The 21880-nt window shown below is 50.0% G+C and overlaps 2 protein-coding genes across 10 annotated transcripts; both read right to left on the reverse strand.

Annotated features, from left to right (window-relative positions):
- ECM1 (extracellular matrix protein 1) lies at positions 1323-18628 on the reverse strand. Of its 7 annotated transcripts, XM_021089909.1 has the most exons (23): positions 18504-18628; positions 17284-17401; positions 17103-17167; positions 16769-16847; positions 15194-15340; positions 14906-15004; positions 13976-14193; positions 13330-13468; positions 12973-13110; positions 12712-12789; positions 10653-10753; positions 10346-10447; positions 10098-10170; positions 7115-9495; positions 5861-5914; positions 5677-5778; positions 5497-5577; positions 5321-5401; positions 4279-4601; positions 3643-4017; positions 2902-3122; positions 2672-2759; positions 1323-1962 (listed from the first exon to the last, which is right to left on the reverse strand). In XM_021089909.1, exons 14-23 carry the CDS (start codon positions 7182-7184, stop codon positions 1732-1734), a joined length of 1626 nt encoding a protein of 541 aa, XP_020945568.1. In that variant the 5' UTR covers positions 7185-9495; positions 10098-10170; positions 10346-10447; positions 10653-10753; positions 12712-12789; positions 12973-13110; positions 13330-13468; positions 13976-14193; positions 14906-15004; positions 15194-15340; positions 16769-16847; positions 17103-17167; positions 17284-17401; positions 18504-18628; the 3' UTR covers positions 1323-1731. The 7 variants fall into 7 exon arrangements, with proteins under 7 accessions (XP_020945568.1, XP_020945565.1, XP_020945567.1 ...); XM_021089906.1 differs by lacking the exons at positions 10098-10170; positions 10346-10447; positions 10653-10753; ... (8 more) ...; positions 17284-17401; positions 18504-18628 and adding exons at positions 4754-4768; positions 4941-4994 and having other exon boundaries at positions 7115-7308; XM_021089908.1 differs by lacking the exons at positions 10098-10170; positions 10346-10447; positions 10653-10753; ... (8 more) ...; positions 17284-17401; positions 18504-18628 and adding an exon at positions 4754-4768 and having other exon boundaries at positions 7115-7308.
- TARS2 (threonyl-tRNA synthetase 2, mitochondrial (putative)) lies at positions 7782-20865 on the reverse strand. Of its 3 annotated transcripts, XM_021089904.1 has the most exons (19): positions 20727-20799; positions 20204-20400; positions 19771-19894; positions 18800-18920; positions 18504-18628; positions 17284-17401; positions 17103-17167; positions 16769-16847; positions 15194-15340; positions 14906-15004; positions 13976-14193; positions 13330-13492; positions 12973-13110; positions 12712-12789; positions 10653-10753; positions 10346-10447; positions 10098-10170; positions 9381-9495; positions 7782-8511 (listed from the first exon to the last, which is right to left on the reverse strand). In XM_021089904.1, exons 4-19 carry the CDS (start codon positions 18908-18910, stop codon positions 8363-8365), a joined length of 1881 nt encoding a protein of 626 aa, XP_020945563.1. In that variant the 5' UTR covers positions 18911-18920; positions 19771-19894; positions 20204-20400; positions 20727-20799; the 3' UTR covers positions 7782-8362. The 3 variants fall into 3 exon arrangements, with proteins under 3 accessions (XP_020945563.1, XP_003355245.1, XP_013843544.1); XM_003355197.4 differs by lacking the exon at positions 18800-18920 and having other exon boundaries at positions 20727-20865; XM_013988090.2 differs by lacking the exons at positions 19771-19894; positions 20204-20400; positions 20727-20799 and having other exon boundaries at positions 18800-19032.

Here is a 21880-nt window from a genome sequence, read left to right on the forward strand (position 1 = left end):
CCCACCTCCCAATCCTCTGCTCCTAGACCGGCGGTTGGAAAGGAGCCAGAGATCTGCGCAGGCCCGCTGACGCTCTTCGAGAGAGCCCAGAGGAGTTGCTAGCGCAGGGGCCGGGGCGCGGCGCCGGTCTCGCTCGTTGTCCCCTTTGCTGACGGAGAGGCGGAAGGGCTGCTAAAACTCTGCCTGGTTAGAAACCGCTGTGCAGGCAAATGTAAATAAGCAAATAAATAAAAGGGGGTGGAGCAGCCAGGGAGGGAACCGCGGGTGTCGGTCTTAGCTGGGGCGGGACAGCAGTCCTGATTTCACCCTCTTTCTCTGTAACCTGGCCCGAGGAGTCCAGCTTTCTGGAAAGTTGTCCAGACAGCAGAATCAGAGAAGACTCGTCCCCGCAGGACCTGCGTCTTCATTCAAGGTCTTTTAGCTCCAGGCTGGAGTCTCCGGTTTCCTGAAGGGCAGCCTTGAAGGGCCGAAGGGTCCCACCGTCCTGTGGTGTCGCTCTGGTCTGGCTACTGCGCCCTCCCCTCAGGCACTGGCATGATACTGTGAGAACTGGCCTCCCAGGTTCCTGCCTGGCAGTCTGCCTACTAGACATTGTAAAACGCAAATCTGAACACATCCTCTGCTTGAAACCGCCGGATGAGTCAGATGAGCCCAAGGTCATGGGCTCCTGCTGAACTTTCCGGCCACATCTGGGAGAAATGACCCCTAGAGTCAGGTCCTTTCAGCCTTTGTGCTCCTGCAAGAGTTGCCCCTTCACCTGGGCTGTACTTCACCTTGTACCTCTACTTTCCTCCTGGAGAAGCTCCAACCTTCCCAGGGCAGAGGCCTTCCCTGATGCACTGGTTCTGCCCCCAGCCCGGGTTTGGTTATCAGGTGCTCCGGAGCCTTCCGGCACTCTGACAGCCCTGATGAACCTGATGGTAGGAACTGTGTGTTTCTTTTCTCTCTCTTTTTTTTTTTTTTTTGTCTTTTTGCCTTTTCTGGGGCCGCTCCCACGGCATATGGAGGTTCCCAGGCTAGGGGTCTAATCGGAGCTGTAGACGCCAGCCTACGCCAGAGCCACACAACGTAGGATCCAAGCCGAGTCGGCAACCTACACCATAGCTCACAGCAAAGCCGGATCCTTAACCCACTGAGTGAGGCCAAGGATCAAACCCGCAACCTCATGGTTCCTAGTCGGATTCATTAACCACTGAGCCAAGACGGGAACTCCAGAACTGTGTGTTTCTTGAATGTTTTTCCCCCTGCAGTCTAGCACAGTGTGCATGGATAGGAGTTAAACCAATGTATATACTCAATGAATAAACACATAGACACCAGGATCAAAAGTGAAGATTTTAAAATGTCAGGCAGGGCTGTGGCATTTTGGGGTCTCACCAAAGACATGAATCATATCCTTTTCACATCTGAATTCTGATAGCCAGATAACAAAGTGACATTCCTTTTAAATATGTGAATAAATTCAAGACGACAAATACTAAAGTTAAGCTGTTTAGTTATGGTCCCAATAGCCTGTGGAACAACTTCTGCTCAGTTAGTGGGGGTGGGGCAGTGGGCCTCAGGGGCCAGTCACTAAAGAAAATTTGGGCAGGCTTAGGAGGGTGTGTTTGTGTGTGATGTTACAGACAATAATGAGGCCAAATCCAAGAGGTGTTTACTGTAATGAATATTCCAGGAGGGTGGGGTGGGGTGGGGTTCCCCCAATCTGATCCTCCAAGGCTCTGGGGTGACTCACTCTTCCTTGGGCTCAAGGGTGGGGCTGATATTTGTTCCCTGAGTTGGGCCCTGCTCCCCCTGGCCCTTGGCATCCCTAGTGTCTCCAGCCACTACAGCCACATTCCTCAGATAATTAACGTTGAAGCAGTTGACCTGTTCATCCCCAGGACTCAGTTTACAGCAATGGGCAGAGTCTCGCCAGAACTTTCTTCGGGGGCCACACAGGTTGTCGATAAAGGCTGCTTTCTGGTGAAGGAGTAAAGCAGAGATGATAGAGGGGAGCATTGTCAGAGGGCAGGCATGGTTACTTGGGTGCCCAAAGTCCCCCTTCCTCAGCTTCCTTTTTTTTTTTTTTTTTTTTTTTGCTTTTTTGGGCCACACCAGCAGCATATGGAGGTTCCCAGGCCAGAGGTCGAATCAGAGCTACAGCTGCCAGCCTACACCACAGCCACAGCCACAGCCACACACGATCCGAGTCGCATCTGCGACCTACACCACAGCTCATGGTAAGGCTGGATCCGTAACCTACTGAGGCAAAGCCAGGGATTGAACCCGCAACCTCATGGATACAAGTCGGATTCGTTTCTGTTGCACCACAATGGGAACTCCTTCTCTCAGCTTCTAATGCTCTCTCCTTGGATCCCTTCTTGGGGCCCAGACAGCGTGCAAGGCTGCCTTCCAGAACTAGATTCCTTGTGATGGACAGATGGGAACATCTGGAAATGCCAGAAGCTAGAGGCTCAGAGGAGGGATATTGGGAACTTAGAGGCGGGGGAGTAGGTCAGGTCAGGAATGAAGACTTCTGAAACCAAGAAAGAAGATCTTTCCACTAGTCTTCTTTCTTTCTGTGGACTGGTTTGAGGAACTAAAAGAAGGGGTAGCCTGCAGTCCCAGCCCTCTCACTCCCCTCCTCTGCATTCTTTTGGAGGCTATGACCCCCTGCCCTCATACTCACCTCCTCCTCAGCACAGCAGGCTTGCTCTGGAAACGGCACATCACAGCATCGGACTGTCATGTTCTGGATCAGCCCAGGAATCTGCTTACTATGTTGGTAGGAAAAGGGCAGAAGTCAGGGTCTCTGGGGTGTCCCCAGGCATCAAAATGGTGCCTGGAGGCCATAATTTTGTTCTTCCCAAGAGTGCCCCAGAGGGTGCCCTATTTGGGGAAGAACTGGGCAAGACTCACTGTTTGGTGAGAACTCTTCGATTGCCACAGAGATGACTCATGAGGTTGGGGGTGACTCGGCTGAGGTCAAGAGCCAAGATGTCCCGGTCGTAGTTGGGATAGGGAGCCTGACGGGCAAAGCACTCATCGCGGGCAGGGCTAGGAGGGTGGTGGCAACACAAGTGGCGGTGGGTCTTTGTAGCCTGTTCCTGATTACAGTATCCATCAAGGGCATCCTCCCACTGTGGGCCAGAGAGAGGAGAGTCAGAAGCCTGGACACTTGGTCCCTCCTCTCCTGACCCTCTGCTTCCCTTACCATCCCACGCTATGAAATGAGGGATGCCCAGCCCCAGGTGCCAAAAGGGAAGGGCAAAGAACCAAAGGGCAAGGAGGCAGCTGTGGCTGTATGGGGTTGGGAAGGTGGAAGGGAGAAGCGCAGATGTGGTTCCTAGCTGGCCACAGGAGATGAGCTGGAACGGCAGATGGAGAGAGTCAGGTGAGGCCAGAGCTGGACGGATGGATGGCAGACAGGTGCATGTGTGGGATCTTGGGTGGATGAGGCCAGGAGTGCAGGATGAAGGTGCAAGACGAACAGACTCAAATGAAGAACACAGTGGATGGACGAACATTCACAAGCAGGTGAACGGGAAGATGCGCTCACAGTGGGTGGGTACACGGATGACTAGGCCGGTGGGATCAGAGGTCGGAGATGGGTGGGCGGGCAGGCAGGCAGGCTCTTGGGATGCTGGGATGCCCACTTACGGCCTTCCATGTACAGGTGTGGTTGTTCCCCTGCTGGCAACAGCGCTGGAACTCCCCCTCCAGCTGGGTCAGAGCATGCAGCTGCCTTTGGATGGGGTCAGTAGCTGGGAGGTTGCGTGGCACGGAGCGGAAGCGTCTTAGGTGGCAGATGTTCTTGATATTGTCCAGTGTGGGTGGCCCAGGGGGAAAAGGCAGCTCGGGGCCCGAGGAAATACCGGGCTGGTGGCTGGGGCAGGCCCGGAGCTGGTAGTGTGGCCGGGGAGCTTCCTCCTGGAAGCAGGAGAATCGAGCCTCCCCCTGCCGTTTGCAGCACCCGTGGGGTCGGGTCTTGACCGAGAACTCGGCCTCACAGAACCGGGTCATCGCGTCCTCCCACTAGAGCAAGAGGGATGGATCAGCCTGGCAGCCCACTGTTCACACTCCTGTCTTCCTCCCAGGCTCCAGAAAAGGACCCTGGGCAGGCAAATAAGCAGAGGCTGTCCTCTGCTCTTCTGGCACACTGAAGGGGCCAAGGTAGGGCCAATGAAAGGGACCTGAGGTTCCTGCATTCCCAGGCCTAGGCCTCTAGTTCTTGAAATACACACATACTGAATGGGGGTTAAAGGACACCCCCAGGATCAAGAACCCAACCCTTACCACGAGTTTTGCACAGTCCAAGCGGTGTATGTAGTTGTGACAGCGGCAGCATCGAGAATATCCGGTCTCCAGCAAATTGAGGGCCTCACCCTGGCGACTAAGGTGGGAAAAGCCAGTCTGCGGCAGGTTCCAAGGGCCATACACCACATGCTGACGATTAGGAAGGCAAATCTGGTCCATATTATCCAGAGAAGGTCGTCCGGGGGGGAAGCCATCCAGCCGGTGGCCCCAGCCCCCACGGGGTCGGCCCGGTTGGCAGTGCTGGGCTGCATTCCAAGACCCAGGCTCTGGGGGTCTGTGCTCCATGAAGGAAGATGGCTTTTCTAGAATGGGGAAAATAGAGTGGGAAGAGGACTATGTGGAGGCATAGAGAAAGGCTGGATTGAGTTGGGAGCATTGAAAGAACTTGGGGTTGAGGAGAAGGGGTTGGGAGGATACAGAGGAAAAGAAAACGAAATGAATTCATGGCTCACACCTTCAGAATGACTGTCTGAAAGGAAAAGAGACCTGAGTTAAGCAAGGTGTCACCGTTCTAGCCCCCACCCCAAATTATGCCTGCTCCGTGTGCTGCTTCCCAAGGCTCAGATCCCTGCCCCATCCCAATCCCCAGCAGGGTCTGAGCTCTACAGAAGGGGGAGGGACAGACAAAAGCTGTCACTCACTCTCTCTGTGCTTAGATTGGAAGGTCATCTCCTCTTGATGTAGGAAAGATGGGTCTAGCAGGATAGAGGGAGATGGCATAAATCACGTTGGGATGGGCATCTCTAGAAGACGGGGGCCTGGCCAGTTCCCACTCATAAGAAAGAACTCAGTAGAGAGGCAAGTGAAGGCAAATGCTACTTTTGTGTCATTTCTTCTCTTAACTTTATAAAATAGGTATTAGTTTCCCATTTTACACATGAAGAAACTAATAAGGCTTGGAGAGAGAACTTACCGAGATTATTACAGAGCTAGTAAGTGGCAGAGCCCCAAGAGCCTGTGCTTGTCAGCCTGCCAGGCACGGGCAGGCAGAAGGGTAAAAAGACGGGAAGGTGTCACTTACTTTCCTTCTGTTCTGTAGGGAGCTTGGGAGGGGACTGCTCTTTTTGGAGGGGCACAGTTTCTTGAAGGAGAGGAGGATCCCCTGTAAGACAGGGGTGAGGGCATAAAGGAGCAAGGATCAGACCAATGTCAGCAAGACACAGTGGGCTGGAGGCGAGGGAACAGGCAAGCACTCACCTTTCTTTTCCGCAGGGAGTTGGGCAGGGGTCAGCTCCTCCTGCTGGAATGGGATGGCTTCCTGAGAGGAAGAGGGCTGCACTACAGAAGGAGGAGTGTGTGAGCAGCCCTCCCCTTGGCCCCTCTGCAACAGAACAGCAGGAAGTAGGCCAGAAGCCTGGAGGTCAAACTGAGACTTACCTTCACTCTGTCCCTCAAAGTGAGGGCTCTGCTGAGAAGTGTCAGGGGGATCCCTGGGGAGAGTGTGGCTCAGGGGTGGGGAAGGGGGTGCAGCATAGCCAGCTAGAGGCAAGAAGGGAGATGATCAAAACCCGCATCTCTTCCTGGACCCCCAATCCCAAGCCACTCCTCCCCAGACGCTTACCTTCTTGAAGGAGGTGCTCTGCCCCCAGCTCCCTTTGCCCTGGAGCCTTGGAAACTGCAAGAGGAAGGGTGAGTCAGGGGTGGTTTTGAGAGGCCCTTCTCTGGCTCTGAGCACGGGAAGAGGAGGCAGTAGAGGTAAAGAGCTTAGAAAAGATGGCCAGGACACCAGAAGCCTCACTGTACTGCTTCTGCCCCATGTCCCCTAGGCCACCCTCCAAACATACCCCATTGCGACTAGGTTCTGAGAGAGCTGTGAAAACCTGACAGCCTCACCTCTACCAGGCCTAAAGGGAATGTGACATTTGGGGCTGGGTAGGAAGGCCTTAACCTCCTCCTGTCAGTGTCCTTCCCTTAGGGCTTCTGGACTCTCCCCAGTCCAGACCTTGAACAGGCTGGAGGCTCACCTGGCCCCCTCCTCCACCCTCCTGCTTACTCCAGGCCCTTTAAACATCTTTGGGCCTGCCGGGACACTGTCAGGTCCTTAACCCACAGAGCCCCAACGGTGACTCCTCTTTGGGCCTTCTGGGAAGTGGCCGACATAGAAGATGAGGTGCCTCCCCTCCAACTAGTCTCAGATCCCCCTCAGTTTAGTTGTCAATTTAGGAACTGAGAACCTGACAGGTTCATAACTCCTGAGGCAAATCACCCCACAGCCACAAGGAAAGGAGTTGCTTGTAGCTGACCTGCAATCACAAGACTAGGACCTGGGAGAGACAGGATGGGGCCTTCCAGAGAGAAGACTCTATCTATGATGCTCTTTCAACAGTTTCCCGCAGGAGTGTTTTGTGTACATCCATGCACATACTGCGTGTGTGCTGGCTACAGACAGTGCCTGTATCTGGTAGTCTGTGCATGGATGACACCCTCTCAACTGGTCTCTTAACCAGCCAGGGAGTCAGTCGAGGCTTTCTGAGTGGGCAAACTGGTTTTGAGCAGCCTGGGGGCCATTCTTCTCTCCTCTGTCTCACAGGTCCCACATATACATCTTCCTCAGGCAGAGGCCCCTTACTCTGAATCCATCTGCCCCTTCAGGAGTTGCCGATTTGACTGCAATTACTTTTCTTGGTGGAAAGCTCTAGGAACCCCTTTCCTTCTGTGCTCCTGCTCCCTCTTCCTAGTTAAAGGCTCCAGAACCCAGGCCCACCCCGGGGCCTGCTGAGAAACAGCCAAACGGGAAATCCTCTTGCTAGTGGTGAGCCATCTAGCATGGCTGGCCAGGCCCACTTTCCAAGTGCTGGCTCCAACCCCAACTCACCTCCCTCTGGGACTACAGAAGCAACAGCCAAATAGGCCAAGACCAAGGCTGCTCTGGACGTGGTCCCCATCCTGGGGCAAGGGCTGGTCGGTGGCAACCCAGGTAGGTCCTCTCAGGCAGATCTGAAGGGCTGGACAGCTGGGAGCCTGCTTGTCCAGTTGCTGTCACTGCCGTTGTGAACTTCAGGGCCGACTGCTTCTCCTTTTATATAGCTATCTGGGGATAGCTACCGCCCTCCTCAGCTTCCTGCCATGACTCAGTCCCAGCTGCTCCTCCTCTGCAGCCACTCCTCCAAAACTCACCCTGAAGCCTCCTGAGAGGATTGAGAAGAATGGAGGTGAACCCAACTCCAAGAGAAACTGATTCTGAGAATCATGGAGCAAGAGGTCTGAGAACTCAATCTCTCCATTTTGTGCCTCAGTTTCTCCATGCTGCATGCTGCCTTCTGTGGAGAATGGATCTGACACCCTGCTGAATTAGGGTTGGGGGAAAAGGGCACTAAGGAGTTGAGAAAGGAACAGACAGCTATCCTGGGCTGCTCCCTGACCAGTGAGAAGCCAAGGGTGCCCCTCTTCAATTTCCCCAACCCCTCAGGACAAAAGAGGAGACAAATTTGTCTTTATGTCCCCATCAGAAGTCAAGAGATGAAAGACACACGTCCAGTAGCTTCAGTTTTATTATTTTTATTTTTTAGGGCCACACGTGCAGCATATGAAGTTCCCAGACTAGGGGTACAATTGGAGCTGTGGCTGCCAGCCTACACCACAGACACAGCAACACCAGATCTGAGCTGCATCTGCAAACTATACCACAGCTCGCATGCTGGATCCTTTAACCCACTGAGTGAGGCCAGTGAGCAAACCCGCAGCCTCATGGATACCAGTCGAGTTCTTAACCAACTGAGTCACAACAGGAACTCCAGATTTATTATTTTTATCTTTATTTATTTGGTCTCACCAAAGTTCCTGGGCCAGGGTTCAAAGCCACAGCAGTGACAATGCTGGATCCTTAACTTCTAGGCCACCAGGGAACTCCTCGAGTTTATTACTTTTAGTTTCATTCTCCTCACATCCAAATAGCAACAGGTTCCCCTGGACCAAATCTCTCTTCAGGAGAGCAGATTCACGCCTCCACATGAGTTCTGAGGGCCCTGGGGGAACTCTGGATTCTGTCAGTCAGGTTGGGCTCTCCTGTGTTAAGGAGGGCTGGCGGCCCCTGCAGATCTTTGACACATCTACATAGAGAAACTTAAAAAATTTCTTCAGCATTTGGGACTCTGGTGTTCTGCAGCTCCAGCAGCCGCTGTACAGCCTCAGCCAAGTCCCGCTCCCCAAGTCGATGATTATCTCGAGTCCGAATGTTCACTGTTCTCTTACTCTGCTCTTTCTGGCCAACAACTGCAGGAGAGGGGAGGTGTGAGAATCTCAGACACATTTATCCAGAAGATAATCTCCTTTTGTTATGCAGAAATGTAAGAAACCTAAATCTTTAGGATTTAGCATAGCTCAGACATGGCTCTGAAAAAGGGTATATTTAGCTGCCTCTTGCTCTCTAGTTCCGTCTTCATCCTGAGGAGATAAGGAAATGTTGCAGACATTCTCCTACATGCCTTATCACTTCCATTCAGAAGCCCAGGGGTCAGAGATAGTAGGGTCAGCCAAAGAAAGAAAAACAGATCAAGAAGCAGAGCCAGAGAAAGTGTGTGTGTGTGTGTGTGTGTGTGTGTGTGCGCGTGCGCAGAGCCAGAGAAAGTGTGTGTGTGTGTGTGCAGAGCCAGAGAAAGTGTGTGTGTGTGTGTGTGTGTGTGTGACTTGTACAAGTCCCCGGGATCTACTTGCCTTCAGGACAGAGCTCTGAACCTTGGGAAAGGGTAAAGAGGAGTAAGGAAGGCCTAGACTTTTTTTCCCTTAAGGCCTTTCTCCTCATCCTTTAGGCCTGACTCTTTCTAGGTCTAAAATAAACAAAGCTTACTAATTAATGCCTTATTAACCCTTCCTGTCCCTTTCTCTCTGATGCTTCCTCAGTTAATTAACCTAACAAACACCAAGAGCTGGGGTGGGGGTCAGAAGAAAACTGTTCTGAGGGTCAGGGGTGAAGTAACCTAAGGCCCAAATAGCTCTGGTGTTCTGAGTCCTGACTCCTGCCCAGCTCAGGTAATGAGCCCCCATCAACCCAAACACGCAGTTGAATAGATAAGAAAGAACAACACAGAGGCCTGGTGGAAGAGTGTAGGGCTCTGGGGGCCTGGGCGGACCCAGTCACTTACCAAACTGAAAATTGTAGTGGGCAAGCTGAGCCCGTCGGACTCTCCGACTGAGAGTCAGTCCAGAGTCGGCGTCCAGGTCTCCGACCAGTCCTGCAGCTCGAAGGCTCTGCTGTGCCTGGGCAAAGGATTAGTGACAGGAACTTGCTCTAACGGAAGGCTGAGGAGCTGGAACAGTCTATGCCAATTTTCCTCAAGGTCCCCCATCTGCTCGTCCTTCCTCTGCCTCAAGGCTCTCTTGTTCTTACAGTCAATCCCTCCGCACTCTACGCCGAGGCCCCTCCCCAGCCCCCACAGCTTCCTCATCTGCCTCCTGCTGGAACGAACCCACCAAGAGCTCCCTGGATTCTGCCTGTTTCTAGACACCACTCTACCCAACCAGCTCCTTGGCTCTAGTAACATCCATATCCTTACTTCTCTCGAAAAAGAAAAAATAAAACGAGTATTTATCCAAGCCCTCTTTTGTGCCAAGTGCTCTGTTGTCAGCATTTAACATTTATTAATTTGTTTAATTTCCACATGTCTCCACAAGACAGGGATTAGCTCACTTGTGGGACGTGGAATTCCCAGCATATAGGCCGGCGGCCATTCAGGCCCAGTCTTGTGACTCCAAGTGCTTTGCCCCTTTCACTATCCCATGTGGCCTCTGCTACCCACTGCTCGGCCCCAGCCTCCCTACTAGGCCTGCTTCAGCCCCTGTCATTACACCCAACTCCTCACCTCCCTGGCGTATTCCTCTTGCTCACTCCCCACAGGGATGACCACCACCTGGAATGGGGACAGCCACAGGGGCCTGATTGAGAGAAAAAAGGAAGACAAATTATTTATCCTGGCTCTGACCACAAGTGTGGCTGCAGGGAGCAGATTCTAGAAGGAAACAGAAGATGGAGTCTGAAGGGGGCCAAGCTCTGGAGCATGCACTAACTGGTTTGAGGAGCAGAACAGAAATATGGGGTCAGAGGTCTCACCATTTCCCCCCACAGCTTTCTGCCAGCACGCCCAACATCCTCTCCACAGAACCTAGCACTGCTCGATGAATGAGGACTGGACGCTCCAGGGCCTCCGCCTGCCTTGGAGGGAAAGAAGATGGAATGGAGAAATGTCACAAAATGTGCACCCAAGATCACCTTCCAGTTTCCAAGAAATCTTCAGCCCTGGCAAGGGAGGGTGTGGAGGATTTGGTTTAGTGTTTACGGTCCAAGGTGGTAGAAAGGAAAGTTGTTCTCCCCCTATTCCGTAGGCCAAGGGAAAAGGGGACAGGGCCAGGTTCTGTACCCCTTGTACTGGAGGTCAAATCTCAGAGGCAGCTGGAAGTCAAGCTGGATTGTCCCACACTGATGGGGCCGGCCCAGGGCATCGCGGACATGCACGTCAATCTGGGGAGACAGAAGGGAGGACAAGAGAGAAACCAGAATCATTATGCATGCCACCCCTCTTCTACCTACCCATGTCCCAGACAGTATGGTGAGGCATGCCAGCCAGCTGACTCATACTCCACTGTGCTCACTGGAGACTCTGGCAGTGGCTCTCTCCACTTAGTAACAGTGTAATATTAAGGGACATCAGCATTTACAGGAATGGCCCATCCATGCCCTGGCCTCTCAATTCCTTGAGTTTCCCATCTCAGAGACCTTCACCCGTACCCACACAATGGCTACATCCTTCATCCTGTCATCATCCAGAATGGCTGCACCTCTGAAACAGTCCATCAGAGGAGAGTTCACCTGCTCTGATTACTGTCTCTTGTCCTTCCAGCTCTGACAATTATTCCTATTAATGGCTCTTCAATCTCTCGGTTCTTTAACTGCTCTTTTTTCTTGCCATTCATAGGCCTCTCAGCCTCTCCCACTTGTGTTTCTTTCCCCACGCAGCTGTAACCACTCTCCCTGGTTCCCTGGTATCATTGTTCTGTCACATCCACATGACAAAACACTATCCTGATGGCATCTTCGCCTCCCACCTCTTTGGCCCTATAACAGAACTGCTCAGTGCTGTCCAACATGTCACATATCACACAGATGCAAAAACAGGGACTGATGCAAGTTGCTGTGGGGTGTTTTTTTTTTTGGCCACGCTTGTGGCATGTAGAGGTTCTCAGGCCGGGGATCAAACACGAGCCACAGCAGTGATCCAAGCTGCTGCACTGACAACACCAGATCCTTAACCCGCTGTGCCCAAAGAGGTTTCTGTTCTGAACCTCAACTGAACCCTTGCTGCTGCCAGCAATCCTCTGGCTGCTCTAATCAGCTCTGCATCCTGTTCTCAAGGATTTTCAAGTTTTCTCCTATCTTCAACCTCCTCACTGACAACTCTCTGCCATTTCAGCAAGTGCTCTTGCCTCTTATCTCATGGAGAATTCTGATTGATATCATGAGATGGGAAAATGCCTCAATTTCTGTCACCATACCTGTAAATTTCCTTCTATCTACTCCTACCCTTTCCCTCTGTCCTCCAATGACATAGGTGGTTCTTCCTGTGGGGGGATCTTAATCCCACGCCACATGACCCCCTACAAATTTCCCTCTACTGAAACCCCTTCTACAACTTCAACTTGTCCCTGACCCAATCAGATTCCTTCTCATCACAGCACTTAAAACATTCCTCTCTCCCTTTATCAACATCTCTTTTGATCTATCAGCTATTCTTTGTCTTTATAAGAGCCAATGTTCTTGAAAGAGTTATGTTCACTCATTCACTTCTGACTCCACTCCCAGGTCCCACTTTACTGAAAAATGGCCCCTCAAAACCTTCCAGCCTTTTCACTAAATCCAGCAGACACTTTTCAGTCCTTTTTTCCCCTGACTTCTTTCACCTCTTCCAACTTGCCATGTGACTTTTCACCCCTCATGTTAGTCCCTGCCTATGACGGTCACTTTTGACATACCTGGCCAACAATTACCTTTCAGATTGGAAAGAGATTCCTACAGGAAGCCCTCCCTAACCCTTCTGAGTAACGTGCTCCCTTGGTACCTACACAACACTGATCCTGCTGTGCTGAAAAGCCCTATTTACCTCCTATAGCCCTCACCAGACATAAGTTCCAAGGGGGCAGGAAATGTATTGTTCTTCCTTTTGTTGTTTGTTTTTTTGGCTGCATCTGCAGCATGGGAAGTTCCTGGGCCAGGGATGGAACCTGTGGCATAGCAGTGATCTGAGCCACTGCAGTGACAGCAACAACACTGGATCCTCAATCCGCTGAGCCACCAGGGAACTTCTGTATTGCTCTTCTGTATATCCTATACAAGTTTAAAGATATTCCTTTGTATCTATTAAATATTTAATAAAGTAACACAAAAAATGACTATATAAGACTCTACCAGAGTCCCCAGCTAACCTTAGGTCCATAGAAGGCACCATCTCCAGGATTGAGGTCCCAGGGTTCTCCAAATTCTTCCAGAGCCTGTTGAAGGACCTTTAGGGGGAAGAAGACAAGAGAAGAATATGTCACCTTAGACTATGAGCAACATACCCACTAGCTCCCAACAAATGACCCTCAGCATATGCCTCCACCAGGGACCCCGATTCCCATCTACCCTCCCCTCCCCTCCCATCAGAGACTGGTTTATCTGCCTCTGCTTCCCTACCACCTACTTACCTGCTCAGCCTGGTCCCAAAGGCAAGGCTCTCCCAGGAAGCCAGATGGCCGGGTAGACAGTGCCAGGCGGAAAGAGAAGCCAAGCACAGTGTAGACGGAGCGGAGGAAATCAAGACAGCCTCGGATTTCTGCTTCCAGCTGGAGGCAGGGAATAAGGGAGGTGAGCTGGGTGCTAGCTGGAGCTCTGGGGTGGTGGTAGTTTGGGGGAAAAAGGGCAAACATAAAGGAAAGTTGGGGATAGAATGCAGCGGAATTATAATACATAATGAGGGCGAATGAGGATCAGGAATGTTGGTGGGTCACAAGGAGAATGAAAGGTGGCTTAGAAATGCTCTGGTGGAGCAGGGGAAGGGCCACCTGATCCGGTGCACAGAAGATGTGAGCATCATCCTGCTGGAAGCACCGCAGCCGAGTCAGTCCCCCGAGACTACCAGAGGCCTCAGCCCGGTGCAGGGCCCCGAAGTCTGCCAGTCGGAGGGGAAGCTCTCGCCAGGATCTAGGCCGGTGGGCAAACATCAGGCTGAAATTGGGGTGGGGAGGGGTCAGGGCAACAGGGAAAACTAGCCCCTGAAGACTGCTCCTCAGCTCAGTCGGCTTGCTGCCCTCCTCTGCACCATCAGCTAACATCCAGCCTTGGCATGCCTTCTCACTGAGTCCTGTCAATCCCACTTGTCACAATCCGGGCTCTGCCTGGTTCAAAACTGAATTTCTCAGTAACAACAATACTAGACATCATTTACTGTGCCCGTCTGTGATAGGCACTAAGGTGAAAAAGGAACCTTAGACAGCAACTGCAAAGCCTTGATATTACACCTGAGAAGATTGAAGCTTAGGGAGGTGCAATGATTTTTCCCAAATCCATGTGGTTAGCTAGAGGGCAGATCCAAGATTCAAATCTGGTGTTCCAATACTATTCCAAAGAGCTTTCTATTACTTAATATTTAGCAACCCAGCTTCCTAGCCCTAGCCTGGGAAGACCCAGTCCTCCTGGCTCCCAGCTCACCAGTGTGCAGGGCAGTTCATTGGCTTGAGGGCGAGTGTATCTGTGGGATGGCTGGTAGAGTGATCACTCTGGGAGCTGGCAGGCCCATCAGTGCCTGAGGGCTGCAGGGCAAACATGTCTTCCCGATAATGCTCCCAGTGCCCTGACAGTTCCCAGAGTTTCGTAGAAAACAGCGTGGGGGTTTTCACTTCTAAGAAACCGCGGCGAGTATACTCGGCCTGGACAGGAAGATATAGACATGGAAGGCCAAAGTGACTGGGAGGAGGGGGCAGGGTGGCAGCTGTGAGATTCCTTTGGGCCCTCAGGTCATGCTGATCACAGCTACTACCTTGAAAGCACTATGTTCCCTCTCTCTGCTCCCCTACTGTAGGCCACACATTTCTAGTACCTCGATAAAAGACACTAATACTTCACATTCATGGTTCTAATACCTCTATTTTTCCTTTCCTTTTCTTTTGCAGCTGTACCCATGACACATGGAAGTTCCTGGGCCAGGGATGGAATCCGAGTCACAGCTGCAGCAACGCTAGATCCTTAACCCACTGTGCCACAGAAGGAACTCTAATACCTCCTTTTTTTTTTTTTTTTTTTTTCTTTCGGTCTTTTGTCTTTTTTAGGGCTGCACCCGCAGCATGTGAAGGTTTCCAGCTAGGGGTCGAATCAGAGCTGTAGCCACTGGCCTATGCCACAGCTACAGCCATGCCAGATCCGAGCTGCGTCTGTGACCTACACCACAGCTCATGGCAACGCTGGATCCTTAACCCACTGAGTGAGGCAAGGGATCGAACCCGAAACCTCATGGTTCCTAGTCAGATTCGCTTCCACTGCGCCACGACGGGAACTCCCTCTATTCCCTCTTAACACCTGGTTTCTTCCAGGCCCTCAGGCCCTCCCCAAGTCTTCCTTCCCATGAACCTAGGTCCTCCTTACCCTGATAAAAGCCACCAATGCATTATACACCCTTGTCCCTCGAGGAAGGAAGAAACAGCTCCCAGGGCTCAGTTCATGGAAGAAGAAGAGCTCCTGTTCCTAGGCCAGGAATGGCAATGGTCACCTCAAGGGGGAAGAGTGGGGCTTGTGAATCCAAAAGACATAACTGACAAAGCTGCTCGGCCTGTGGGATTCTGAATCTGCTCCCAGCTTCACGATCAGGTTCCTTCATTTCTCTCCAACTTTTGGCATCACTCCCCACCCACCCCCATTTCTTAGTCTCTGTACCTTCCCAATGCGCCGGTGGTCCCGTAACTCTGCTTCTTCCCTCCATTCTTCCCAGGCCCTCAGCTCCTCTGCTGTGGGGAAGGAAATTCCTGACACTCTCTGCAGTGTCTCTGGGGTGCCTGAAAACTTCCATAAGGATGATGAATTCTGTGGGAGGACACGGAGAGTCAAAGGGAAGATGGGGAGGACCGAAACCACCTAACCTCTCTTTTAATCCTCACAAGACACTCAGAGTGTAAGCATCACAGGTATGCCACTGGACAGCGATCTCATCTCACCTCTCTCACGACTTTTCCCAGCATCACCACCGCTATCCTCTAGACACCCCCTGACATCTTTACCATCCTGGGGTGTGCCTGAGCCTTGACGTCTACATGTGTCCTGGTTAATTCTAACCTTATCCTGCCACCTTTTTTTCTCCCCATTCTATCACTGCTCAAGCAGCACCCCTGCACTTCATTCCTTCCCCTTCTAATCACAACTGCTCAGAAATAACCCTATGCACCAGGCAAAGATCACTTTCCATCCCTCATCAACCGCCCATACAGTTGCTAGAAAACCCAATCTCCCACTCTAGGCCCTATTCCTGGCTCCATGAAATTCAAACGCCTCTGCTTACTCCTTCCTTAAACAACAGTACTAATAGGAAACAGCCTGCATTTTCCAGCACTTTCAACTTTTCCTCAAACACTTTCTCTTGTGTTAGTTGGTTTTGTCTCTATAATGTGGATTTACTAGTAGAACAAGAGTTAACAGGCTCATTTTATAGATGTGGAAAATGGGTAAGGGGATTTACCCAAGCCTTATGCTTCATTAGCGGCAGAGACAGGACCAAGGGCAGACTGTTAGGTTTTCAAGCCAGGGCTTTCTGCTCTATGTATCTGCCTCTCCCTTCATTTCCTGCTCTGAGTCCAATAATTGACCTTGCCCAGGAGCAGTATTTTCATAAAGGGCATGCACTTGAGTATTGTCTCTGTGCCTGTCAAACGGTGTTCCACACCCCATCTCACCACAGGAGCCATTCCCACATGACCCTGTTCATACCCTCCCTCACCACCTCCCTTACTGGGTTTTTTTTTTTTTTTGCTTTTTAAGGCTGCACCCATGGCATATGGAGGTTCCCAGGATTGGGGAGGGGGGGAGGTCTAATCGGAGCTATAGCTGCTGGCCTACGCCACAGTCACAGCAACACCAGATCCAAGCCACATCTATGATCTACACCACAGCTCATGGCAACGCCAGATCCTTAACCCACTGAAGCAGGCCAGGGATGGAACCAGCAACCTCATGGTTCCTAGTCGGATTTGTTTCTGTTGAGCCTTGACAGGAACTCCTCCTTTACTGCTGAGGTCCAACCAGAGAATTAGAATTGACTTCTGGGCCCTGGCAGGGTGTCCAGCATCTGTCATAAAATGGGGAGTTTCTAGAAGGCAGGAACTAAGTTTCCTTCTCCTTCTAGATTCCGCCATAGCTATCAGAGCAGAGAGGGGGCCAAGACAGAGGATCACCTTCCCATTCCCTGGCTCACTCTAGGGAAAACGGGAATCTCAACCTAACTCAGCCCTCACAACTGACCGTTAGCAGCTTAAGGCCTCCAATCTGTCCGGTATGCCGCAGGTGGGGGCCCCTGCAAAGATCAACCAACATTCCGCATCTAGGAAAAAGAAGGGTCTAGTTAATGATTTCCAAATTCTCGAGCTTCTAGTTTTCTATTTCTCAGGGGGTTTAGCGGACAGAAAGAGGAAGTGAAGAATTATTCCAAGAGAGAGCACTGGGAGATAAGAATCAATTCCCATTTCTTTTTTGGGAGGAACAGATTATCTTCTATCCTTTTTCCCTTATCCCACTTCTGGCCTTCTTTAGTGCATTCCCACCTCTCCCTGTTTCCCTCAATCCTGACAACTCTCACCCATAAACTGTTGCCTTTGGACCTGTTATTTTCTCGTCAATCAGGCGAAGCTTAAAAGGGTTATCCTAGGAGAAAGGAAGAGTGAAGACAGGTCTTTATGTCCATAAAGATGTCCTGGGAGAGAGCCGCTCCTTCTCACGCTTCTAGATGATCCTCCTAAACCTGTGTATCTCCTTCCCACCTTGAAGAGCTGGCGAAGCTGATCCCGGGAAGCCTCTAGTCTCCGGAAAGGTTGAGCAGCAGCTGCAAGTTCCTGGCAAATCTGCTCCAAAACAGGCAGCTCTGAGCCCCGGACTGTCCTAGAAAGGTAAGAGTTAGTTGGCTTCTATCCTCGAAGGAGCATCACCTGGGTGAAATCTTGCCCTCCAGAAACATCTAAAATTATTGGCAAAGACCAAAAAACTAGGGAAAACATAAACAAGAAGTCAGGTACAAATTTACAACTAGAGTGAAACCTCTATGAAATTATACGCTGAGTGCAGGCAATCTGGACAAACAAAATTAGAAGAATAGTATTGAAGGACAAAGTAAAAGTTGAATACTTCACAAAGGTTAGAGAAGGTAGTTCCAAGCAGATTTAGAAAAGGAAGGACGTGAACTAAAGGTGAAGGTGGTACCAAGGTCAGAGTTGAGGCATGGAGGGACCCTCCCCTCAACTTTCTTTCTCCTCCAAATTAAACATGCCTGAGCACCCAAAAAAGGGCCTCAGAAACCACCCAGAAAAGGACCTCAGTGAATGGTACAAACTTGTAGCTATAAGATGAATAAGGTCTGAGGAACTAATGTATAGCATGGTGACTATGGTTGATAAATTTTGTATTGTACAACTGAAACTGGCTAAGAGTAGATTGTCAGCACTGTCACACACACAGAAAAGCATGTGATAGGAGTTCCCATCGTGGCTCAGTGGTTAACAAATCTGACTAAACCGTGAGGTTGCGGGTTCGATCCTTGGCCTTGCTCAGTGGGTTAAGCTTGCGGCGTTGCCATGAGCTGTGCTGTAGGTTGCAGATGCAGCTCAGATCCCGTGTTGCTGTGGCTGTGGCTGTGGCTAGCGGCTACAGGTCCGATTAGAACCCTAGCCTGGGAACCTCCATATGGCGTGGATGCGGCCCTGGAAAAGACCAAAAAAAAAAAAAAAAAAAAAGCATGTGATAATTAACTCGATTGTGGGAATCCTTTCACAATGTGTACACAGATCAAATCCTCACATGAACGCTTTTTTTTTTTTTTAACTTTTTATATAATGATTTTTATTCTTTTCATTATAGCTAGTTTACAGTGAACACTTTAAATATATAATTTTGTCAATTATATCTCAAAAAAAAAAAAAAAACCCAGAAAATAAAATATGGTGAAATCTCTAAAAAAGAAATCATTCTCCTTCCTTGCACTACTCACCGTTCCTTGCCCAGGAAGAAATCATGGTAGAAGCCACATTCCGTACTTGGACCTTGGCAGAGGACAGCACCTAGGAATTGTTCAGCTGCTGCCCCCAGGACATGGGTGCTGGAGTGCCAGAATACCTGGGTTCACAAGTAAGAAGTTCATAATTTCATAACCTTCTCCTTTAGCCCCTAGCTCTCTGATCCTCTCCTCAGAGAAGCTGGTGTGAAACCAGCATGAATAACTACCACAATATGGGGAACGTGACCTTGAGGGTAACCAGTAAATATAAAAAGTAAACAACAAACAACCTGACCAGAAAAGAAGGCAGCCAGAAGAAGCAGTGCACAGAAGAGAGTAAGCCCCACTCCTCGGTGCTTCCTGGTTCCAGAGCATAGTGGGAGGCTAGTGTCAGTCTTCATGCCCTCCAAGCTGACATGAACAAGGAAAGGAGGCCAGGTAGTGTGCTCATTTGTGGAAGCCACATTAAAACTAAATATATGCATAACAAGGACCTACTGTATAGCACAGGGAACTCAATATTCTGTAATAACCTATATGGGAAAAGAATCTGAAAAAGAATTGATATTTGTACATGCATAACTGAATCACTCTACTGTATACCTGAAACACAACACTTTAAATCAACCCTGCTCCAGTATAAAACAAAAATTTAAAAAAGAACTCAATATATGCTACAAGATGACAACTTACAATGCTTGTCTCAAGAGTTGGGCTAAATTGGCATATTATCATTCTGTATTCAACATAACACCTCTCCCTTTCACTAACACAAATAATCACTGCTTAACAGACCCAGGCTAACTAAAAACTTTCATCCTAGGTTTCCAGCTTAGCCAGGAGTCAAGACAAGCAATATGGAGTTCCCGTCATGGCTCAGTGGTTAACAAACCCAACTAGTATCCATGAGGACACGGGTTCAATCCTTGGCCTTGCTCAGCGGGTTAAGGATCTGGTTTGCCATGAGCTGTGATGTAGGTCGCAGGTGCAGCTCAGATCCAGTGTTGCTGTGGCTGTGGCGTAGGCTGGCTGCTACAGCTCCGATTTGACCCCTAGCCTGGGAACCACCATATGCCTCCAGCGCAGCCCTAAAAAGACAAAAAAAAAAAAAAAAAAAAAAAATCAAAAAAGATAAGCAGTCCATGGTAGGCCTCCCTCTCAACTGAAAATGGAGAAACTGAGGCAAAAAAAAAAAAATGCTAGAAATTCCCACTTAAACATCTCTTAGCAGCCCCTATATCCCAATAAGGAAGAAACGTACTGCTTTCCCCTCTGCAGAATCGAATGTCAGAAATCTGAGGTCAGAATCTTTTTCCAAGGGCCGTTCCAGATCATAAGGTTCTCCATTCACTACAGCAGCTACTGCAGTATCTGCCAGTTTTGAACTTCAACAGTGGGGGTGAGGATAAAAAAAGACAAGGTTACAAGCTACAGAGGAAGACAGGAACTAATCCTTAGCAACTCTAAACTTGCGAAGGGGAAATGTATTACCAGAACACTGGAATCTTTTCTTTTTTTTTCCCCTCAATGCATAATAGAGAAAGGTCAGAGACCATAAAACTAATGCAGATAAAAAGGAATATGCAGGAAAGGCTATCTTGATGGGGATGGAATAAACATGCAGAGTTCTTTCCCTGCTCAAGTAAACAAAGTACAGAGGTAGGTTTACCCGGTAGGTATAGAAGGCCTGGTACCTGATCTGCTGAGCTAGTTGGTAAGGGGTTGTGTTCCATGCCACAGCATCCACTTTCCTGCCTCCAGGAAGCGATACCTTAATAGCCCGGTGTTCCTTCTGCGCCATGCTTGCTAACTTCTTTACCTGGGCGGTCCATAGCTCCTCAAAAAAGCCAAGCCGCTCTACCAACCAGTGTGGAGGAGTGGGCACAGCTGCCTGGAGGAAAAGATGTTAGGAGGTAACACAGGTCCCAAAATTCCTTATTGAGCTTGGGGGTAGTGGGAAGTGAGAACATTTAAGTGGCCATGATCTTAAATCCCAGTCTTTAAAAAAAGAATGGGAGGTATAAGGCCCTAGGCTGGGAGTGCTACATTCCCCAGACGGCTACCCTAGGAAAAAGATGGCGTACCTAAGGGCTACGGTAGCCGGGTCCCGAACGTAGGGCGGGAGTAGGGGGTGTCAGATGGGGTTGAGAGCCTATACTTTGGGCTTCAGCTGCGCTAGGTCCGATGTGTTTCGGAACTTTTGGGTACCTCACGCACCGTGTGCAGCCCGCAGGCTTGTAACCCTGGGAGCCGAAGTCGCCGCCACCTCCGATACAGCCCCATGTTCCTTCAGACCCGTCACACAGCCTCAAATAAATGATCGCTCCTTCTCTTTTGTCGGATTCTTCATTGGCTGCTGGCCCAACAATACCCATGCCTATTGGTTGTTATAGCTGTCACTCCAGTCTGGCCCCACCTCCAGGAACTCCGAAGCGGTATACCCCACACAGCACAAGCAGCGGTGTGGGTGGTTCCGGGTGACCGGAAGACCTAAGCTGATGCACACAGGGAATTCCAGTACCTGCAGAGTTTCAGACCAAAGTAGCAGTAAGATATGCTGCGGCTTTAAGGACAGAAGCAGGGAAACTTAGAGAGTGGGAGAAAAACGGACCAGAAGGGGTTGTTATTTCCTTTTAACTCTAAGTTTTCTTTTACACAGGCTTCACCGGGATGTGAAGTGAAGGAAACAGGTAAGAGCATAAATCTGGAATGAGACAGACCTGGTATAAATCCTGGATCACTGCGTAATTTGGGGTAAATTAATTCCTTTTAAACTTCAATTTTCTCATCTGTAAAATGAGAATAATAATATCATTCTGGTAGTTCTCATGTGGCTTAACGAGTTAAGGATCCGGCAGTGGCCCGGGTTGGATCCCTGGTCTGGTAACTTCCACATGCCTCCGTGTGCAGCCAAAACAAACAAAACAAACAAACAAAAAACCCTTAACTGTTGAGGTTAATTTTATGTAAATCGTCTAATATACTGCATGGTCCACAGTAATCGGCAACAATAGCAACAATCCATGAGAAAAAATGAATACAACATATAACAGCTTTGAGGCTGGAGCAAAACAAAGACTTTAAGGCTGGAGCAAAACAAAAGCAGAGGGCACTCCTTGGAGTCCCTTCATACTCGGTGCTTAAAGAAGGACCTCTGAGACCTCTTAGACCGTACACATGAGGAATTTAAGATCAGAGAAGGTAAGTGATTTAAGATCAAACAGTAAGCACTGACGCTGGATTCTCAATCCAAGTCTTCTATTCTTCTACCACACCAGACTCTCTCTAGTAAGAATTTTATCCCCAATATAATTCCCCCACCACTTAAGAAAAAAAGTTCCTGACCCTAGAATCTTAGCTCTCTGCTTTCT

The sequence above is a fragment of the Sus scrofa genome, chromosome 4 (genome assembly GCF_000003025.6).
Source record: "Sus scrofa isolate TJ Tabasco breed Duroc chromosome 4, Sscrofa11.1, whole genome shotgun sequence".
NCBI lineage: Eukaryota > Metazoa > Chordata > Mammalia > Artiodactyla > Suidae > Sus > Sus scrofa.

Excerpts from the sequence above, each read along its gene's own strand:
- ECM1 (XM_021089905.1), bottom strand. The coding sequence starts at position 7,184 with ATGGGGACCACGTCCAGAGCAGCCTTGGTCTTGGCCTATTTGGCTGTT. Across the intron at positions 5,402-5,496 it reads ACTCCCTGCGGAAAAGAAAG|GGGATCCTCCTCTCCTTCAA; the intron begins GTGAGTGCTTGC and ends CCTGTCTTACAG. Across the intron at positions 3,123-3,642 it reads ACACCTGTACATGGAAGGCC|TGGGAGGATGCCCTTGATGG; the intron begins GTAAGTGGGCAT and ends TCTGGCCCACAG.
- TARS2 (XM_003355197.4), bottom strand. The coding sequence starts at position 20,792 with ATGGGGCTGTATCGGAGGTGGCGGCGACTTCGGCTCCCAGGGTTACAA. Across the intron at positions 20,401-20,726 it reads AAGCCTGCGGGCTGCACACG|GCAGCTGTGCCCACTCCTCC; the intron begins GTGCGTGAGGTA and ends CTTTTCCTCCAG. Across the intron at positions 13,493-13,975 it reads ATGAACTGCCCTGCACACTG|CCTGATGTTTGCCCACCGGC; the intron begins GTGAGCTGGGAG and ends CCCCAATTTCAG.